Here is an 18442-nt window from a genome sequence, read left to right on the forward strand (position 1 = left end):
CTCTCTCTCTCTCTCTCTCTCTCTCTCTCTCTCTCTCTCTCTCTCTCGCCCCCCACATGGCTGGCAAACAGTCCTGACTATAGTATATGCAGAAAGAGTTCAAAGAAAAACTCACAAAAACGTCCAAGGTATGCTCTAGGGTAAGGACCCTGGTGTCCAGCATAATGGTCAAGAACCAAGCCTTGGAGTGAGGCTCGCCCAGGTTCCAGATCCATCATTGTCACTTTCTGGCTGCTGTAACCAGGTCAAGTGCCTTAATTTCTAAGTCTGTTTATCCAGTGGACAATGGGATCACCCACCTTCCAGTGTAGTGGTGAGGATTAAGTAACTCAGTAGCACAGTACGTCACATGCTCAAAAAGTATTAGATGCTACAATTGTGTTTTCATAAGACAATTATCAATTCATCATAAAACAATTTGCTTTCCAACTGGCTGGCCCTCAAGCCCTCTGAAGAATCCTCCGTTGGTGGTTTGCCAACCTCCCCACAAGGTGATGTCCCAGGTCTTCTCAGCGCAGGTATCTGCGAGCACTAGTTTCCAGAAGTGAGGGAGACTGTGTTAAGGTCTTGGGGTATGAAGTGGACAGTCCCAGCCCTGTGGCCCAGCATATGCCTTGGCACCCTCCATTAGTAAAGTAAGGGAACATGGCTGAGAGTGGGGAGGCAGCCTATGCAAGTGTGAACAGAACTAGGATCTTGGGTGTGGTTAAGAATTCTTCCTTTTAGAGTGACCTAGAAGTCATTGGCCACAAAAATGTAAAGGGAAGGAAATGCCTCCTTTGTGTACTGCATTCCTCAGCCAAAACCAAAAACCAAAACAAAATCCTAAAAACCTTTCTCGGCAGAGGCAAGTTTCTGGCTGAGAGGGAATGAGGGAGGGACAACATGGGTGTGCTCCACACGCAAGCCTCCCTGAGCAAGAGGCTGCTGGGAGCTCAGGCAAGCTCACACTCCACCCCCCCCACCCTACCCCAACCTGGAAGAGGGACACACACACAATCACACAAAGCAGCCTTGAAGCAAGAGGATTTGGGAGGGGCCGAGGAGACAAGCTGCAGTTGGAGTGTACTGTCCCCACAGGGATGAGAAAACCGAGTCTCAGAGCTTGCAGATGTTAGCGCTGGAAAAGGCTGCTTAAATCAACCTTCCCTGTCATCTGGGATGGAACCTGCCTGAGACGCCACTACCTGTGGCTGGGAGAAAGGACGAGACCCTCCCTGTACTGAGTCCCTTCTCCTGTCTTCCCGTGGCCCCTCACAAAGCTGTGACTCTTCTTGAGAAAAGCATTTCTGATAGCAGGACCATCTGCAGAACCACTGAACAGGCCTTCTTAACAGGTAGCAACTGTTGACAAAAGCCTTGTTCATGCTGAGGAGAGTTATCTGGAATGTCTAGCTCTGAAGTGCCAGTAGGCACTTAGCACTGATGGCTACCCAAAATTCCCTGAACATTCACCTCTTGCACCCAGGGGTTGGGGCAAATCCACATGAGCACCAACTGCCAGATCTTCTGCTCTGGAGACACTGACAGACACTGGCAAAGCCTCTAGAATGTTTCCTTTGACCCTGCAGCAGAAACCACTGAGTACTCACACGAAAATGTCATCCCGAGGCATGATGTGGTTTAAACCTTCATCCATTTGGAAAATTTTGTGGAACCGGTGATTATACACATCTGTGACCACCATCTAAGAATCAACAGTAACAGAAAGATTACAGGATGGATAAGAGTACACCCACCACATGCCGCAACTAAAGATCCCACATGCCGCAACTAAAAGGATGCTGCGTGCTGCGACGAAGATCCCGCGTGCTGCAACTAAGACCCGGCGCAGCCAAATAAATAAATATTTTAAAAAAAAGAGTACACCTACTTAATAACCCAGGCACAAATGAAAATGTAAGTGCTGCCCCCTGAGAGATCACGATGCAACCAGCCCCAGAGCTCAGGGGCCAAGGGCCAAAGGGGAGCAGCATGGCTGTCGCCACCAGAAAACATGTTGTATCTGTCCCAAGGTTTATGACAGGATTTGCCTTCCAGTGGCAGGAATGGTGGGGAGTGAGTGCTGACCAGAGACCAGCAGTAATCCAGAATCCTCTGGGGTGTTCCCTGGGGCCGGAATTCCCCAAGCCATCCTCAGCACATAGCAGAAAAGACCAAACCCCAACCACCAAGACCTACCACCTGAAACCAGCAGGGGTGCAAGGGAAGTGGGGAGGAGAAGGGCACTGACCAGGGCTGGGACAAGGGAGGGGCTGGGGGCATCCAGGAGGATGGATCCTCGGGCAGCAAGAGGTCTTCACTTTCCCCACCTTCACACAGCGCCACGCTCAGCAGAAAGGCCAGCGTGAGCAATTGTTTTTATTTTTCTATTTTATTTTTATTTTTAAATAAATTTATTTATTTATTGACTGCGTTGGGGATTCGTTGCTGCGTGTGGGCTTTCTCTAGTTGTGGCGAGCGGGGGCTACTCTTCGTTGTGGTGCACGTGCTTCTCTTGTTGTGGAGCACCAGCTCTAGGTGCGGGCTTCAGTAGTGGCACGCGGGCTCTGTAGTTGTGGCTCGCCGGCTCTGGAGCGAAGGCTCAGTAGTTGTGGCACACAGGCTTAGTTGCTCCGCGGCATGTGGGATCTTCCTGGACCAGGGATTGAATCCGTGTCCCCTGCATTGGCAGGTGGATTCTTAACCACTGTGCCACCAGGGAAGTCCCAGCATTATTTTTAAATAAAGATTTCTATCAAGTCACTCCACAGACTTACAGAGTTTGGGACAGGAAAGAACTTCCAGCTTCTCACATTACAGATGAGGTCAGGTAGGAAGGGGAGGCAAAGTGAGAGCAAATCCCCAGTCCTGGCCCTCTGACCATAGCTAGTGTGTCCTCAGTGGAGGAAAGACAGTGTTCCCAGGGCTGGAAGGGACAGTCTCAGGCACAGTGTGCAAAATGAACAAGGGCCAGGAGGTCTGAGGCATTCAGATATAAACACATGTGTGCTGGCTGATAAGACCTACCCCACAAAAGTGGCTACAAGGTTGAAACTTAACTCCAAAGGACTATGAACTGCCCCCAATAGGCTGAATGCCACTGAACAGCTCGCCTTACGTTTTCCGCAGCAATGCCAGACAGCCTGGAGAGAGCCTCACACAGGTCAGACACAGCCCCCATCAGCGGCACAATCACACGGTACTGCAAAGGAGAGATGGGAGAGGTGACAAGGGTGCTCTGGAAAGGGTGGGAGATGAGTTGGGAGGAGCAGGCATCACGGAGGGCAGAAGTGCCCCACCAGAAACAGTGTGTGGTGAGCTCAGGGCCCAGATGGGTGGCCAGCTGAGCAAATAGGCAAGTCGTCTGCATCAACACCTGCCTCTCTATTCAGGTAGCACCACAGAAGCTGGACCATCTCTTTCCCTCCTACACATTGCTTTATTTTTTTCTTAACTTTTCAGAGCCATTCACTACTTCCTTTAAAGAAATGTTATAATTATACAAACTGCCAACCAGTCCTTGTCATAAAGCCAGAAGAAGCATGCAGTGAGCCATCAGCAGGGCTGGACACTAAGACCGGCCTGTCACACCTTTCATTTGGTCTTTTGTTCTGGCAAGGCTCTCCTAGCTGATTTAGGGGTGAACATAACCAAGGGAAGTACTGTTTCTAGTCCCCTAACATTCAGATTCAAGGATCTCTTAGCAGATCAGCCAGGTTCCTTTAGTCAAATGAATGGAGCATAGGGGAAAAGGTGACAGAGAAGTCCAGAGAACCTTCACAATATGCCTGAATGACATGGGATTACACAAAGATCTGAGGGAGGACAAGGGCACACACTCAAGGCAAGTGCCAAGGGGTTTCAGAGGCAGCTGATGGAGCTGCTGCTGCAACAGATGGAAGCAGCCCCACTCTGGGTCTGATAGCCACTCACAACGAGGGGTACCATGAGGGTGCCGATTTCTCTTACCTGGGTAGGTCTGCAGCGAGGGTCAGCGGGAACCAGGAAGATCTCCATAACTCGATCTTTCTTCAAGGGCAGTGGGAGAGTTAGATAGCAAAATGGATCAAAGGTCACAGAAACCTTAGCACATTCTGGGCAAACCAAGGTAGATTTGAAGAGGCCATGGAACGTGTCCACAATCACAGAGTCATTCCTCAACCTATGATTCTCCCAGGCTTCCTTTGCCACAACCTGGAAGAAAGCAAAGGGGATAAGTAAGACATTCTCAACATCCCCCAGTTCTTAGCCTCTGCATCCAGAATGATTCACAGCAAAATCTGAAATAGACTGTGAGGCAGTCTGTGCAGCCAAGAACTTGGTCCAGGCCAGTGAGGGCCAGGACTGCTCTTAGCATACCAAACTCATTCCACATGCCAGCTCCATGCCCAATCCTACACTTAACAAAGTGCTGATGCAGGATCTACGGGACAGAGACAAACTGAGAGCACTGTGGACACATGGACCTGACCGGGGAAGGACTGCCTCCTATAGGGCTTCCAATGATCCAAAGTCCCTTCAGTGAGCTTTTAATTTATGCTATCGTTCAGCTAGCTCATGGTTTTTCCTTTAAGATGTGAATGCTACTTTGAAGTATTCATATTGATCATCCCAATGTGATAGGTAGCTTAAATACTAAATTCCCTCTTCATAGATCTGAAAATCAAGGCAAAAAAATGTAAGTGCCCTAATAACATTAATAAAAACTATTTTAATCATCATGGATGGATTTTAATGGATTTCAATAATCCCAAGGGCCCACACTACAGGCACTTTACAGTTTTCAGGGTGCCCTAGTCTCTGGTTCACCAATGTAATTATACTAAACAAACTGACTCGAACTTGAAGAAGCCCAAGAGGGAGCATCAGGGGTAACTAGAGTTAGCCCCTTTGTAACGTGCAACACATTTCCATATTAGACCTCATGTCCACGTCACAAACAACAGTGAGAGGCAACCAGAGCCCTGGCACCAATACTCCATGACCAGAAGAATGCCCTTGCACCTCCCAATAGGAGGCAGCTTCTTTGGAATACTTTTCTTCAAAAGTCTTCAATATCATACCGCATCTGGCCGCCCATTGGCATCCTTCAGCTCCAGGTACGGTTTTTTCTTCACTCGGTTCAGATCTTCGTGCAATCCATCTAGAAGAAAGGCTAACAGCTCCTGAGAGTCTTGTTGTTGGTAGCCAGAAAACTGAGGGGCAAAACGTCCCACCTGAGTCTACAACAAAAGCAACCACATCAGAAGGCGTAAGTTATAAAGAACCAGTGAAGTCAGATAGGAAATTGTCATCAAAAATAACTTTGGGCTTCCCTGGTGGCACAGTGGTTAAGAATCCGCCTGCCAATGCAGGAGACAGGGCTTCGAGCCCTTGTCCAGGCAGATCCCACATGCCGCAGAGCAACTAAGCCCGTGCGCCACAACTCCTGAGCCTGTGCTCTAGAGCCCGAGAGCCACAACTACTGAGCACATGTGCCACAACTACTGAAGCCCGTGCACCTAGAGCCCATGCTCTGCAACAAGAGAAGCCACAGCAATAAGCCCACGCACCACAACGAAGAGTAGCCCCCGCTCGCCACAACTAGAGAAAGCCCGCGTGCAGCAACGAAGACTCAACACAGCCAAAAATAAGTAAAATAACTAAATAAATTTATTTTTTAAATAAATAAATAAATAAATTTGCAGTCTGCTGGTACCGTAAGGGAGAACACCCTTGCTCCAGGTAGCCTGATTAACTCCTCAAGGGCCTAAAGGTCAGCAGTTCCTACCAGAGAGAAGAGGGCTAAGATCTGAAATCCAGGACAACTACAGACTTGGAACCCAGGCCACTACCCTAAGAGAGGAGTAAAGAGTGACTCCCTCAGTAGCCACATCTCCTAAGTACAGACACGAATCCCTCTCCAACCACCTTCTTTGGTTCAGAGTCTCCCTAAGAAGTTTACAAATGGTACCTGCATCAGCCAGAGGAATCCTCCTAGCCCTAAATAAGAGCACTGTACATAAGAGCCCTCCTAGCCCTAAGTAAGTGTCTGCCTTGTATTGCTCTACACTACTGATCCTCAGAGTGCAGTGGCATTAGCATCATCTGAGAGCTTGACAGAAATGCACCTTCTCAGGCCCCACCCTAGACCTTCAGAAACAGAAACTCTGGGAATAGTAATTTGCATATATTTCCCAGGGATTAATGTGCCCATGGGAATGAAAAGAATTTGTATTCAATTTCAATAAACAATCTAAGATTTTAATTTTCTCATTGAGCTTAGGTGCTATATTTTTTTTCATCTGTGAATCAGATGCTTCATGAAGGCTCCTTGAACCAAACAGGATTTCCAGATTTCAACACATGGAGGCAAGGCACTTCCCCCTCAGCAGCGAAAAACATTCAGGGCAATGGAAGGTTGAGGTGCTCCAAGTGCCCAATGCAGTTCACCCATCTTCCCATCTTCCTAGCTGAGGGACCCAAGTGAGAACTGTCCCTCATACCAACATCCGACAATGTCAGCCCAATTCCTAACTTAGGGGACCCAACTCAAACCACAGTTGGTACACGTTCCAGCCTCAGGGAACCTGGGAGCACCCTTCAGATGATACTGGAAATTTGACTGAATTTTTATGGTCTGGCTTAGGGTGTCAACCATTTAAAGAATGCCACTGTAGGGACTTCCCTGATGCTCCAGTGGTTAAGACTTCACCTTCCAGTGTAGGCGGTGTGGGTTCGATCCTGGTCAGGGAGCTAAGATCCCACATGCCTCGCAGCCAAAAAACCAAAACATAAAACAGAAGCAATATTGTAACAAATTCAGTAGACTTTAAACATGGTCCACATCAAAAAAACTTAAAGAAAAAAAAAAAAGAATGCCACTGTAGAATACAGCATTCTGAACAAGCAGCTTACAATACAAATGATTATCTGAAGTATCCTCGGCCCAGAGGTGGGGGCTGAGTCACTTAAGTGTGTGCTAAATGACTGAACAGAAAAGAAGGATCTGATCATGTAGTGCTTTTAGTCTCGGAGCCCATCTTAATCCCAAAATGCAGTAAAGGAATGCTTCATTACAACACAAAACCACTCTCCCCAAAATAGGAAAAAGGAAGTATATACGTCAACCTACTTTGAACGTGCGAGGTGCCACGTGAGCATCCCTTCCAGACCACATCTGCTTAATGAGCTCTGCATAGGCCTCTGCAATTTCCCCTTTCATTCCCAGAGGGTTGTCCCTGTTGATTTCAGCCTCATACTCATCTTTGAGAAAGTAGTCGGTCAGTGGTGCAGTGTTGCTTAAGCACTGAAAGAGAACACGATCACAGCTTACACCACTTCTGGAGAGCACACAGAGACACAAGATAAACCCAGTTCTAAACGACCAGTGAGGGTCACGCCAACAAAATGAAGTGCTCAGCAGATTCTCTGAAGGGCTCATAACAGTAAGGCACAGTCTCCCAGCGGCTGGTGGCCACATTGTGACTAGCCTCTCAGGGACACTGTTTTGGAGGGAGCTCACACTTACTGCCTAAGAATTGTTTCTGAGACAAGCTCTCTGAGGGCAAAAGCTGTATATCCCAAATGCCTGACACACAGTAATTTTCTATTCAGTGGAAGATAATAATTTTAAGATGATATTTTTTTTCATTGGAAGTGACTGCGACATTCCACTATTTCATGAGAAGACAAAATATAAGTAAGCCGAAGGCAAAATGCTTTACTAGAGCCAAAACACTCTGGGTGGGGAAAATCAGGATAATTAGAAAAAACAATAAATAATATTGTACCTGTGTATACTAATTTTAACTCCTTAAATTAAAAAATGAAGGTGGGTATTGGATTCTATCAAATGAGTTTTCCTACATCTATAGAGATGATCACATTATTTTCTCCTTCATTCTGTTACTGTGTTAAAAGACTGATTAATTTTTCAGGTGTTAAACCAACCTGGTTTTCCTAGCACAAACCACACCTACTTGTTATGTGTTACCACTTTTATTTAGATATCATTGATTTTGATTTGCTAAAATTTTATCTACATTATTTGTGTCTACAGTTATGAGATACGATAGTCTAAAATTTTCTTTAGAAATTCCTTGTCATATTTTGGTATCAGAGTATCCTGCCTTGTAAAATGATTTGGGGTGCTGAAAGAAGATAGGCATGATTGGTATTTCTGCCTTAAATCTTTGAATACATTCACCAATTCACAAGAATTTTCTCTTTAACCACTGGGCAACCAGTCAGTCATGCCATATAATAATGCCCCAATAAAAATTCTGGACACCAAAACTCAAGTGAGTTTTCATACCTGGCAATGCTCCATGCCTACTGTTACACATCAATGCCAGGAAAGTAAAGCATCCTGACTCCACTGGAAGAGGGCAACAGAAGCTCTGCACTGAGAACCCTCCTAGACTCTGCCCTACTCCCTTCTTAACCTTGCCTAATGTTAAATCTGTATCCTTTCCCTATAACATACCATAACTGTGAGTATAATTACTTTTAGGTGAGTCTACAAGTCTTTCTAGCAAATTAACAAAACCGAGGGTGTAGGGAGCCCCAAATTTGCAGCTGGTGTCAGAAGTGAAGGCAGTACTAAGGACTGTGCCCTCCTAACTTTGTAGTTGGACCCTAACCCCAGCCCATGCCCAAAACAGTACCATCACATAGTATGTGCCCAAAAAATATTTGATGGATGAATAAATGAGGTTTCAAAGGGAGGATTTTAGGATTTTCTCCAAGCAGGGGCATGAGGTGAGATGGCTCACTGGTGAAAAGATGGTCAACTTCAAGCAGGAATAATTTGGCTTAGTAGCAGCTGCTGTGAGTTCTCATCCCATTAGAGACCAACCAGGCAAGTATTCCAGTACTTTCTGAGATCATTCCCCAATGGTCAACAAAATTCAACATACTTTTACTGTAAAATCAAACCTAGAACTGATTAGGAAGACATTTTGAGGCCAGGAACACTGATGAGGCCATTCTGTACTACCCAGTGGGACGTGCCTTGGCAGGGATCCCTGAAGTACTAACAAAGGGTCGTTAGGGACCCCTGGGAGAAGATCCTCCCAACACCTTAGAGGCCACTCCCACCTGAGCCTCAAGTACTGTGAAGACACAGTGTTATTGAGATGGCAGCTCTGCCCTCTACCTGCAAGGCGGAGTTCATGAAGCAGGTGTTTCCCAGGTTTCCAAGTCCACAGAGCCCAGGTTGTACGTGAGTTGATGGGGACTCCTGACAATTATACGAAGCAGAGAAGCCAGATCCACTGGAAAACATAACCCACATCAGCAATAAAAGTGAGTGCTGTTCACATGCCCTCAGGATGCCTTTTGGGGCTCCGTGGGGGCCTCTAAAATTCTCACTTGATAATAACCCCGTGAGACAAGGTCTCTTTACTCCCCTCCCCAGCCCTCCAGCCCCCCCAACCCCCTGTTTTGATTTGACATGACAACGGGTGGTGAGCACATCCTTAAGGGGAGAAATGCTGTTTGAATCCTCTGCTCTCAGCTTTGGTAAATGCTAATTTTGTATCCCTCCAGAAGGCTAACTGCCAGGTGACTTCGGGGAAGAACACTGGTTACCAAGATCAAAGCTTGCACCTGCCGCCACCCACCAGGCCACACTCAGTCTTGACTGTGCCTGAGTGTGCAGGCACTCTCTCTCTCTCCTGACCTTCCTCTTCCACCCTGTCTGTGCTATATGGCAGGTACTCCTGAAACACTCGGAGAAAGGATCACAGCCATGCGGAGGGGAAACAGGCAGGGTCCTCCCACAGCCAACAATCATCCCCGCGTAGCTATTCTGCCAGACAACCAGCCCATTCCTTCACAGACAAATGCAGTGACCTCCATGACCACCAACTGACAGGCTGTGGGGAAAACACCAGCTCGCAGGAAGAAAAGCAATGTACATCAGAACTAGGAGGCACAATTTACTGTGGGTATGAAATGGAGCAAGAAACCACATGCAGCATGTTCCCATGGGGAGCCCTAATCCCACTATGCTTAGTGTAGCAGCAGAGGAGCTGTCCAGGTACGGCCTGGGAAAGGACTCAGCGGGGAAGGAAGCAAAGTGAAAGGACCTGCTCTTACCCCCTGCTGACACCGGAACTGTGCATCCCAGAGGTGTTAGTGCTATCACCATTTGAAATGGGAGAGGCAGATACTGAGGAATAGGGACTTGCTGATGATGTTGGAGAGGTAGTAAAATTTCTGCTAGGCGCAGTGCTTGATCTGGGAGAGAGAAGCAGAAACAATGCTACTGATATTTTGCAAAAAGCAAGCCCTACTTAATGCCTTAGGTCTCTTCTCAAGAAATAAATGTTCTCCGTATTCAGTTATTTAAAATTAATTGCAAAAAGCCCATTTTCATGCTAATTCAAGACAAATTTTATTTAAGTGAGAGTAAAGAAATTAATTGATCTTCATGTCTCATTCATCCACATGGTCATATACTGAATCTTTCAGTAGGATAAAACACAAGGTTGATCCTCAGGGCATCCTAGTTTGATTTCCAAATGATAAGCTTCCCTAAATTTTAAGAGTTACCAGTGAAAGACAAAGAAAAATGGTAATAAGAGATGAATTTCCTCCAAAGTACTTGACCCAGATTAAACAGGTGGCTATAAGTATAACAGAATAGGAAAATGGCGATTTAGTTTCACTGTGCTATTTGAGGAAATTCCTTTTGTTTCCTTAAATTTACCAAATGTGAATAACCTCTGTTTCAAACTCATGTTTCAATATTTTTCACAGCATCTTATTTTAGATTTATTCCTACTTTCACACTAATTAATTCAAGGGCTAATTGCCCCAAATCTTAAATTGATATCAAACGGGACTTCCCTGTCGGTGCAGTGGTTAAGACCCCACGCTTCCACTGCAGGGGGCATGGGTTCGATCCCTGGTTCGGGAACTAAGATCCCACATGCCGCATGGTGCGGCTCCCCCCAAAAAAACCTGATATCAATTTTATCAAATTTTCTACTAAAATTCATATAGGCACATGCAGAAGAAAGTGAGTTGTCTGCATTGTTTCAAATATGTACAACTGTGATTTTCCTTCTAGATTTGGGGTCATTTTTAGAATACAGAATATAATTAAGATGCATTGTCCCTGCAGAGTGCCCAACCTCATGTGATCTGATGTCAACCAGGGTTCCCCTTGAGAAGACAGTGGGACGTGGCGACAAAGATGAGTGATCCTGTACCCACACTGTAGGCAGATGTCAGGGAACTATCCAGGGGCCTAAATGGGCGTCAGGAACTGAGTTCTGCTTCACATTCTGTGGTCACAGCAAGGGAGGGGGAAAGAGGGCTCCCCAGCCTCTCACCCACCCATAAGGAAACGCACCTTCTCCAATCCTGAAGAGCATCTGCTTCACTGAGCCTCATCTCGGCTGCAAAGGAGTCCAAGAACTCAGGCAGCTCCTTAAGTAAGGCTTGTCAGAGCCAAGGGCACTCTCTTCTGCCACACAGGTGACTTAAGCATACACTTGAGGCCTGTCCACTGTGATGCCGGTATGCCCAGCCTCCTATGCAGGCAGGAAAGTCACTACCCAAGACTGGTCTGATATGGCAGACCCAGTTATCTCAGGTCTGGAGATACTACAAGATAGTGAAATTAAATTTCTGACATACAGAACCTCAAGGCACATGGCTTAACACTCCCCTTATTAGTAACTGTTCACTGGTAACTTATTTTATTCCCTGAACTTAAAAGGGCAAAAATCCATATAAAGCCACTACAAATATCCAAGACCTATCAACTTCTTAAACAGACAACAACATTCTGGTTGAAATGAAAGAGAACAGGGAATTCCCTGTGGCCCAATGGTTAGCACTCTGCACCTTCACTGCCAAGGGCATGGGTTTGATCCCTGGTCAGCAAATTGGGATCCTGCAGGCCGCATGGAGTGGCCAAAAAAATTAATTAATTAAAAAAATAAAATAAAATAAAAAAGAAAAATTTTATTTGACATTCGTTTAAAATGTTCTAGAAAGTACTGCCGGTAGTTTAGAGTAAATTCGGTCAAAAAGAAATCCAACATTGATTACATAAGGATATTTTTTATATGCTTGAAAACTTATATAATACAAAGTTTTTGTTTGTTTTTTTACTCTACCTTTGACAGACAAATCAAAAAGCAAGACCTCTGTGCAGAAGTGACTTGTATCTGAGAAACGCTTGGGCATTGGTCACTTGTCACCAGGCAACTTCAGAGCACACCCTAGGGCACTGCAAGCCAGGAAGTAGGCAACGGTAGGAAACGCCTGACGTGAAGCAAGACCTCACTCTCAAATGTGACCGAGTCTCATGCAACAAACTTTCTGAAAACAGAGGCTACATCTCCAAATAAGGATCCCACTGCTCCTAAAAGATACTCTGGTTAAGCCTCTGGTCTCCTGGCACCTTTCTACTGAGATATTTCCTGATCCTAGGCATGTCCGGTCATTATCATCACAATGAAAACATGCCCTGACCTATGGCTGAGGCTCTGTAACATATTCATGCCTGCCCTCCTTGCTCCATTGCTCTCTGCTTGCCTCTCAGATGTTCTCCAGGCCAAATGCCACTCTGAGGATGAGTCCACTCCTTAAGCCCACCCTCTGACCTCAGGTATTCAGAGGCCAGCATCTGGCATTATCATTAAGACAACAATCAACTCTTAGCCAGAATCCTCACTGCTTTCACAACATCCTAAGCTGTGATCTCCCCCTCCACCAACAGTGTTAACCCTCATATGCATGCAACTCAAATCTCTATTTCAGAAACACTGGCTTCTTCCAGCTCTGGGCAAGCAGTCTTTAAAGGGGACTGTGGTGCAGAGCTAACTGGGCCTTATAGACATCAGGCAAGTAAAGTTAGAGAGAATTAAAGTTTTAGAGAGGGGCTTCCCTGGTGGCTCAGTGGTTGAGAATCTGCATGCCAATGCAGGGGACGTGGGTTCGAGCCCTGGTCCAGGAAGATCTCACATGCCATGGAGCAACTAAGCCCGTGCGCCACAAATACTGAGCCTGAGCTCTAGAGCTCGCGTGCCACAACTACTGAAGCCCACATGCCCGTGCTCCACAACAAGGGAAGCCACCGCAATGCGAAGCCGGTGCACCACAACAAAGAGTAGCCCCTGCACTGCAACAAAGAGTAGCCCCCACTCACCACAACTAGAGAAAGCCCGTGTGCAACAACGAAGACCCAACGAAGCCAAAATTAAATAAATAAAGTTATAAAATAAAAGAGTTCGAGAAACAGAAAACATGGGGCCAGATCGATACAGAACCTTGGAAGCGCTAACACAGAGGTTGGAGCAATTCACAGGAAGGAAAAAAACATCTGAAAATGCTCAGAGTTTACCAGGTGGCTCTCACTAGTGAATAAAGGAGCTGAATGAAAACAATTTCATTATGCTGTTCTCCTGTCAGGATATATGTAAAATTGATTCTAAAAGTGGGTTAAAAAAAAAAGGATTAAGCCAATCATTGTCTTTCCTTGGATGACATACTCACTTGATGTACTCTCCCATTCCCTCAATTTTATCCTGTGTCGTCTCTGACAGACAACGTACTACTGAACAGGTCTGGTTTACAAAAAAAAAAGTCTGATTTGAGAGCTTGTCTTTTTTTTTTTTTCTGCGGTACACGGGCCTCTCCCTTCTCCCGTTGCGGAGCACAGGCTCCGGACGTGCAGGCTCAGCGGCCATGGCTCACGGGCCCAGCCGCTCCGCGGCATGTGGGATCTTCCTGGACCGGGGCACGAACCCGTGTCCCCTGCATCAGGAGGCGGACTCTCAACCACTGCGCCACCAGGGAAGCCCAAGAGAGCTTGTCTTTTTAACGAGTTGAACCCATCTATAGTTATTCTAATTACTGTTATAGCTGGACTTAATTCAATCTCCCTTGTTTTCTAATAACCATATTTTTCAGTTGTTTTTTCCCTTCTTGCCTTCCACCTGAGTTTCCCTTTTTTATTTTATTTTATTCATGTATTTTATTTTTAATTTTTTGATTTATTTGCTTTTATTTTTGGCTGTGTTGGGTCTTTGTTGTAGCACAGAAGGAAAACCACATTCACAGATAGACAAAATGAAAAGCCAGAGGACTCTGTACCAGATGAAGGAACAAGATAAAACCGTAGAAAAACAACTAAATGAAGTGGAGCTAGGCAACTTTCCAGAAAAAGAATTCAGAATAATGATAGTGAAGATGATCCAGAACCTTGGAAAAAGAACGGAGGCAAAGATCGAGAAGATGCAACAAATGTTTAAGAAAGATCTAAAAGGATTAATGAACAAACCAACAGAGATGAACATTACAATAACTGAAATGAAAAATACACTAGAAGGAATCAACAGCAGAATAACTAAGGCAGAAGAACGGATAAGTGACCTGGAAGACAGAATGGTGGAATTCACTGCCACAGAACAGAATAAAGAAAAAAGAATGAAAAGAAATGAAGACAGCCTAAGAGACCTCTAGGACAACATTAAATGCAACAACATTCGCATTATAGGGATCCAGGAAGGAGAAGAGAAAGAGAAAGGACCAGAGAAAATATTTTAAGAGATTATAGTCTAAAACTTCCCTAACATGGGAAAGGAAATAGCCACCCAAGTCCAGGAAGCGCAGAGAGTCCCAGGCAGGATAAACCCAAGGAGAAACACGCCAAGACACATAGTAATCAAATTGACAAAAATTAAAGAAAAATTACTGAAAGCAACAAGGGAAAAATGACAAATAACATACAAGGGAACTCCCATAAGGTTAACAGCTGATTTCTCAGCAGAAACTCTACAAGCCAGAAGGGAATGGCATGATATATTTAAAGTGATGAAAGGGAAGAACCTACAACCGATTACTCTACCCGGCAAGGATCTCATTCAGATTCGACAGAGAAATCAAAAGCTTTACAGACAAGCAAAAGCTAAGAGAATTCAGCACCACCAAACCAGCTCTACAACAAATGCTAAAGGAATTTCTCTAAGTGGGAAACATAAGAGAAGAAAAGGACCTACAAAAATAAGCCCATAACAATTAAGGAAATGGTAAGGGGCTTCCCTGGTGGCACAGTGGTTAAGAATCCGCCTGCCAATACAGGGGACACGGGTTTGAGCCCTGGTCCAGGAAGATCCCACATGCTGTGGAGCACCTGGGCCCGTGTGCCACAACTACTGAGCCTGTGCTCTAGAACCCGCAAGCCACAACTACTGAGCCCATGAGCCACAACTACAGAGCCCGTGAGCCACAACTACTGAGCCCACAAAACACAACTACTGAGCCCACAAAACACAACTACTGAGCCCGCACACCTAGAGCCCATGCTTTGCAACGAAGAGTAGTCCCCGCTTGCCACAACTAGAGAAAGCCCGTGCACCGCAACGAAGACCCAAAGTAGCCAAAAATAAATTAAATAAATAAATAAAATACCATTTTTTTAAAAAAAGAAAGAAAATGGTAATAGGAACATATATATCAATAATTACCTTAAATGTGAATGGATTAAATGCTACAACCAAAAGACACAGGCTTGCTGAATGGATACAAAAACAAGACCCATATATATGCTGTCTGCAAGAGACCCACTTCAGACCTAGGGACACATAAAGACTGAAAGCGAGGGGATGGAAAAAGATATTCCATGCAAATGTAAATCAAAAGAGAGCTGGAGCAGCAATACTCATATCAGATAAAATAGACTTTAAAATAAAGAATGTTACAAGAGCCAAGGAAGAACACTACATAATGATCAAGGGATCAATCCAAGAAGAAGATATAACAATTATAAATATATATGCACCCAACATAGGAGCACTTCAATACATAAGGCAACTGCTAACAGCTATGAAAGATGAAATCAACAGTAACACAATAATAGTGGGGGACTTTAACACCTCAATTACACCAATGAACAGATCATCCACACATAAAATTAATAAGGAAACACAAGCTTTAAATGACACAACAGACCAGATACATTTAATTGATATTTATAGGATATTCCATCCAAAACCAGCAGATTACACTTTTTTTTTTAATTTCTTTAAGGCTTTCGTTTTTTTTTAATAAATAAATTTATTTAGTTATTTATTTATTTTTAGCTGTGTTGGGTTCTTTATTGCTCTGCATGGGCTCTCTCTAGTTGCAGTGAGCGGCGGCTTCTCATCGTGGGGGCTTCTCTTGTTGCGGAGTATGGGCTCCAGGTGTGCATGTTCATTAGTTGTGGCACATGGGCTCAGTAGCTCTGGCTCGTAAGCTCTAGAGCACAGGCTCAATAGCTGTGGTACACTGGTTTAGTTGCTCTGCAGCATGTGGGATCTTCCCAGACCAGAGCTCAAACCAGTGTTCTCTGCATTGGCAGGCAGATTCTTAACCACTGCGCCACCAGGGAAGTCCTACACTTTCTTCTCAAGTGCGCACAGAACATTCTCCAGGATAAATCATATACTGGGTCACAAATCAAGCCTTGGTAAATTTAAGAAAACTCAAATCATATCAAGCATCTTTTCTGACCACACCGCTATGAGCTTAGAAACAAATTACAGGGATAAAAACATAAAAAACACAAAGACATGGAGGCTAAACAATACATTACTAAATAACCAAGAGATCACTGAAGAAATCAAAAAGGAAATAAAAAAATACCTAGAGACAAATGACAATGAAAACACTATGATCCAAAACCTATGGGATGCAGCAAAAGCAGTTCTAAGAGGGAAGTTCATAGCAATACAAGCCTACCTCAAGAAACAAGAAAAATCCCAAAATAAACAATCTAAACTTACACCTAAAGGAACTAGAGAAAGAAGAACAAACAAAACCCAAAGTTAGTAGAAGGAAAGAAATCAAAAGATCAGAGCAGAAATAAATGAAATAGAAACAAAGAAAACAATAGCAAAGATCAATAAAACTAAAAGCTGGTTCTTTGAGAAGATAAACAAAACTGATAAACCTTTAGCCAGACTCATTAAGAAAAAGAGGGAGAGGACTCAAATCAATAAAATTAGAAATGAAAAAGGAGAAGTTACAACAGACACCGCAGAAATACAAAGCATCCTAAGAGACTACTACAAGCTACTCCATGCCAATAAAATGGACAACCTGAAAGAAATGGACAAATTCTTAGAAAGGTATAACCTTCCAAGACTGAACCAGGAAGAAATAGAAAATATGAACAGACCAATCACAAGTAACGAAATTGAAACTGTGATTAACAATCTTCCAACAAACAAAAGTCCAGGACCAGATGGCTTCACAGGTGAATTCTATCAAACATTTAAAGAAGAGCTAACACCCATCCTTTTCAAACTTCTAAAAAATTGCAGAGGAAGGAACACTCTCAAACCCATTCTATGAGGTCACCATCACCCTGATACCAAAACCAGACAAAGATACTACAAAAAAAGGAAAATTACAGACCAGTATCACTGATGAATATAGATGCAAAAATCCTCAACAAAACATTAGCAAACAGAATCCAACAACACATTAAAAGGATCATAGGGCTTCCCTGGTGGCACAGTGGTTTGAGAGTCCGCCTGCCAATGCAGGGGACATGGGTTCGTGCCCTGGTCCGGGAAGATCCCACATGCCATGGAGCGGCTAGGCCTGTAAGCCATGGCCGTTGAGCCTGCGTGTCTGGAGCCTGTGCTCCACAACGGGAGAGGCCACAACAGTGAGAGGCCCGTGTACCGCAAAAAACAAAAAAAAAAAGGATCATACACCATGATCAAGTGGGATTTATCCCAGGGATGCAAGGATTCTTCAGTATACACAAATCAATCAATGTGATACACCATATTAACAAATTGAAGAATAAAAACCATATAATCATCTCAACAGATGCAGAAAAAGATTTTGACAAAATTCAACAACAATTTATGATAAAAAACTCTCCAGAAAGTGGGCACAGAGGGAACCTACCTCAACATCATAAAGGCCATATACAACAAACCCACAGCAAACATCATTCTCAATGGTGAAAAAACTGAAAGCATTTCCTCTAAGATCAGGAACAAGACAAGGATGTCCACGCTCGCCAGTATTATTCAACACAGTTTTGGAAGTCCTAGCCACAGCAATCAGAGAAGAAAAAGAAATAAAAGGAATATAAACTGGAAAAGAAGAAGTAAAACTCTCACTGTTTGCAGATGACATGATACTATACACAGAAAATCCTAAAGAGGCCACCAGAAAAATACTAGAGCTAATCAATGAATTTGGTAAAGTTTCAGGATACAAAATTAATGCACAGAAATCTCTTGCATTCCTATACACTAATAACGAAAGATCAGAAGGAGAAATTAAGGAAACAATCCCATTCACCACTGCAACAAAAAGAATGAAATACCTAGAAATAAACCTACCTAAGGAGGTAAAAGACCTGTACTCAGAAAACTAGAAGACACTGATGAAAGAAGTCAAAGATGACACAAACAGATGGAGAGATATACCATATTCTTGGACTGGAAGAATC

The 18442-nt window shown here is 44.3% G+C and overlaps 1 protein-coding gene across 3 annotated transcripts in view; it reads right to left on the reverse strand.

Annotated features, from left to right (window-relative positions):
- Window positions 1–18442, reverse strand: part of USP4 (ubiquitin specific peptidase 4) — a 49296-nt gene that overhangs the window by 12989 nt on the left and 17865 nt on the right. Inside the window, exons 1-8 of one of the 3 annotated variants that reach the window (XM_060022488.1) lie at window positions 11327–13622; window positions 10066–10206; window positions 9122–9239; window positions 7097–7270; window positions 5046–5204; window positions 3952–4176; window positions 3101–3184; window positions 1593–1687 (exon numbers count right to left, since the gene is read on the reverse strand). In XM_060022488.1, the coding sequence (XP_059878471.1) occupies window positions 1593–1687; window positions 3101–3184; window positions 3952–4176; window positions 5046–5204; window positions 7097–7270; window positions 9122–9239; window positions 10066–10206; window positions 11327–11367 (1037 nt within the window). In that variant the 5' untranslated portion in view covers window positions 11368–13622. Of the gene's footprint in view, window positions 1–1592; window positions 1688–3100; window positions 3185–3951; window positions 4177–5045; window positions 5205–7096; window positions 7271–9121; window positions 9240–10065; window positions 10207–11326; window positions 13623–18442 lie in introns of those variants that run through there. The other 2 variants (XM_060022485.1, XM_060022486.1) reach the window with 2 other exon arrangements.

The sequence above is a fragment of the Delphinus delphis genome, chromosome 10 (genome assembly GCF_949987515.2).
Source record: "Delphinus delphis chromosome 10, mDelDel1.2, whole genome shotgun sequence".
Lineage (NCBI taxonomy): Eukaryota > Metazoa > Chordata > Mammalia > Artiodactyla > Delphinidae > Delphinus > Delphinus delphis.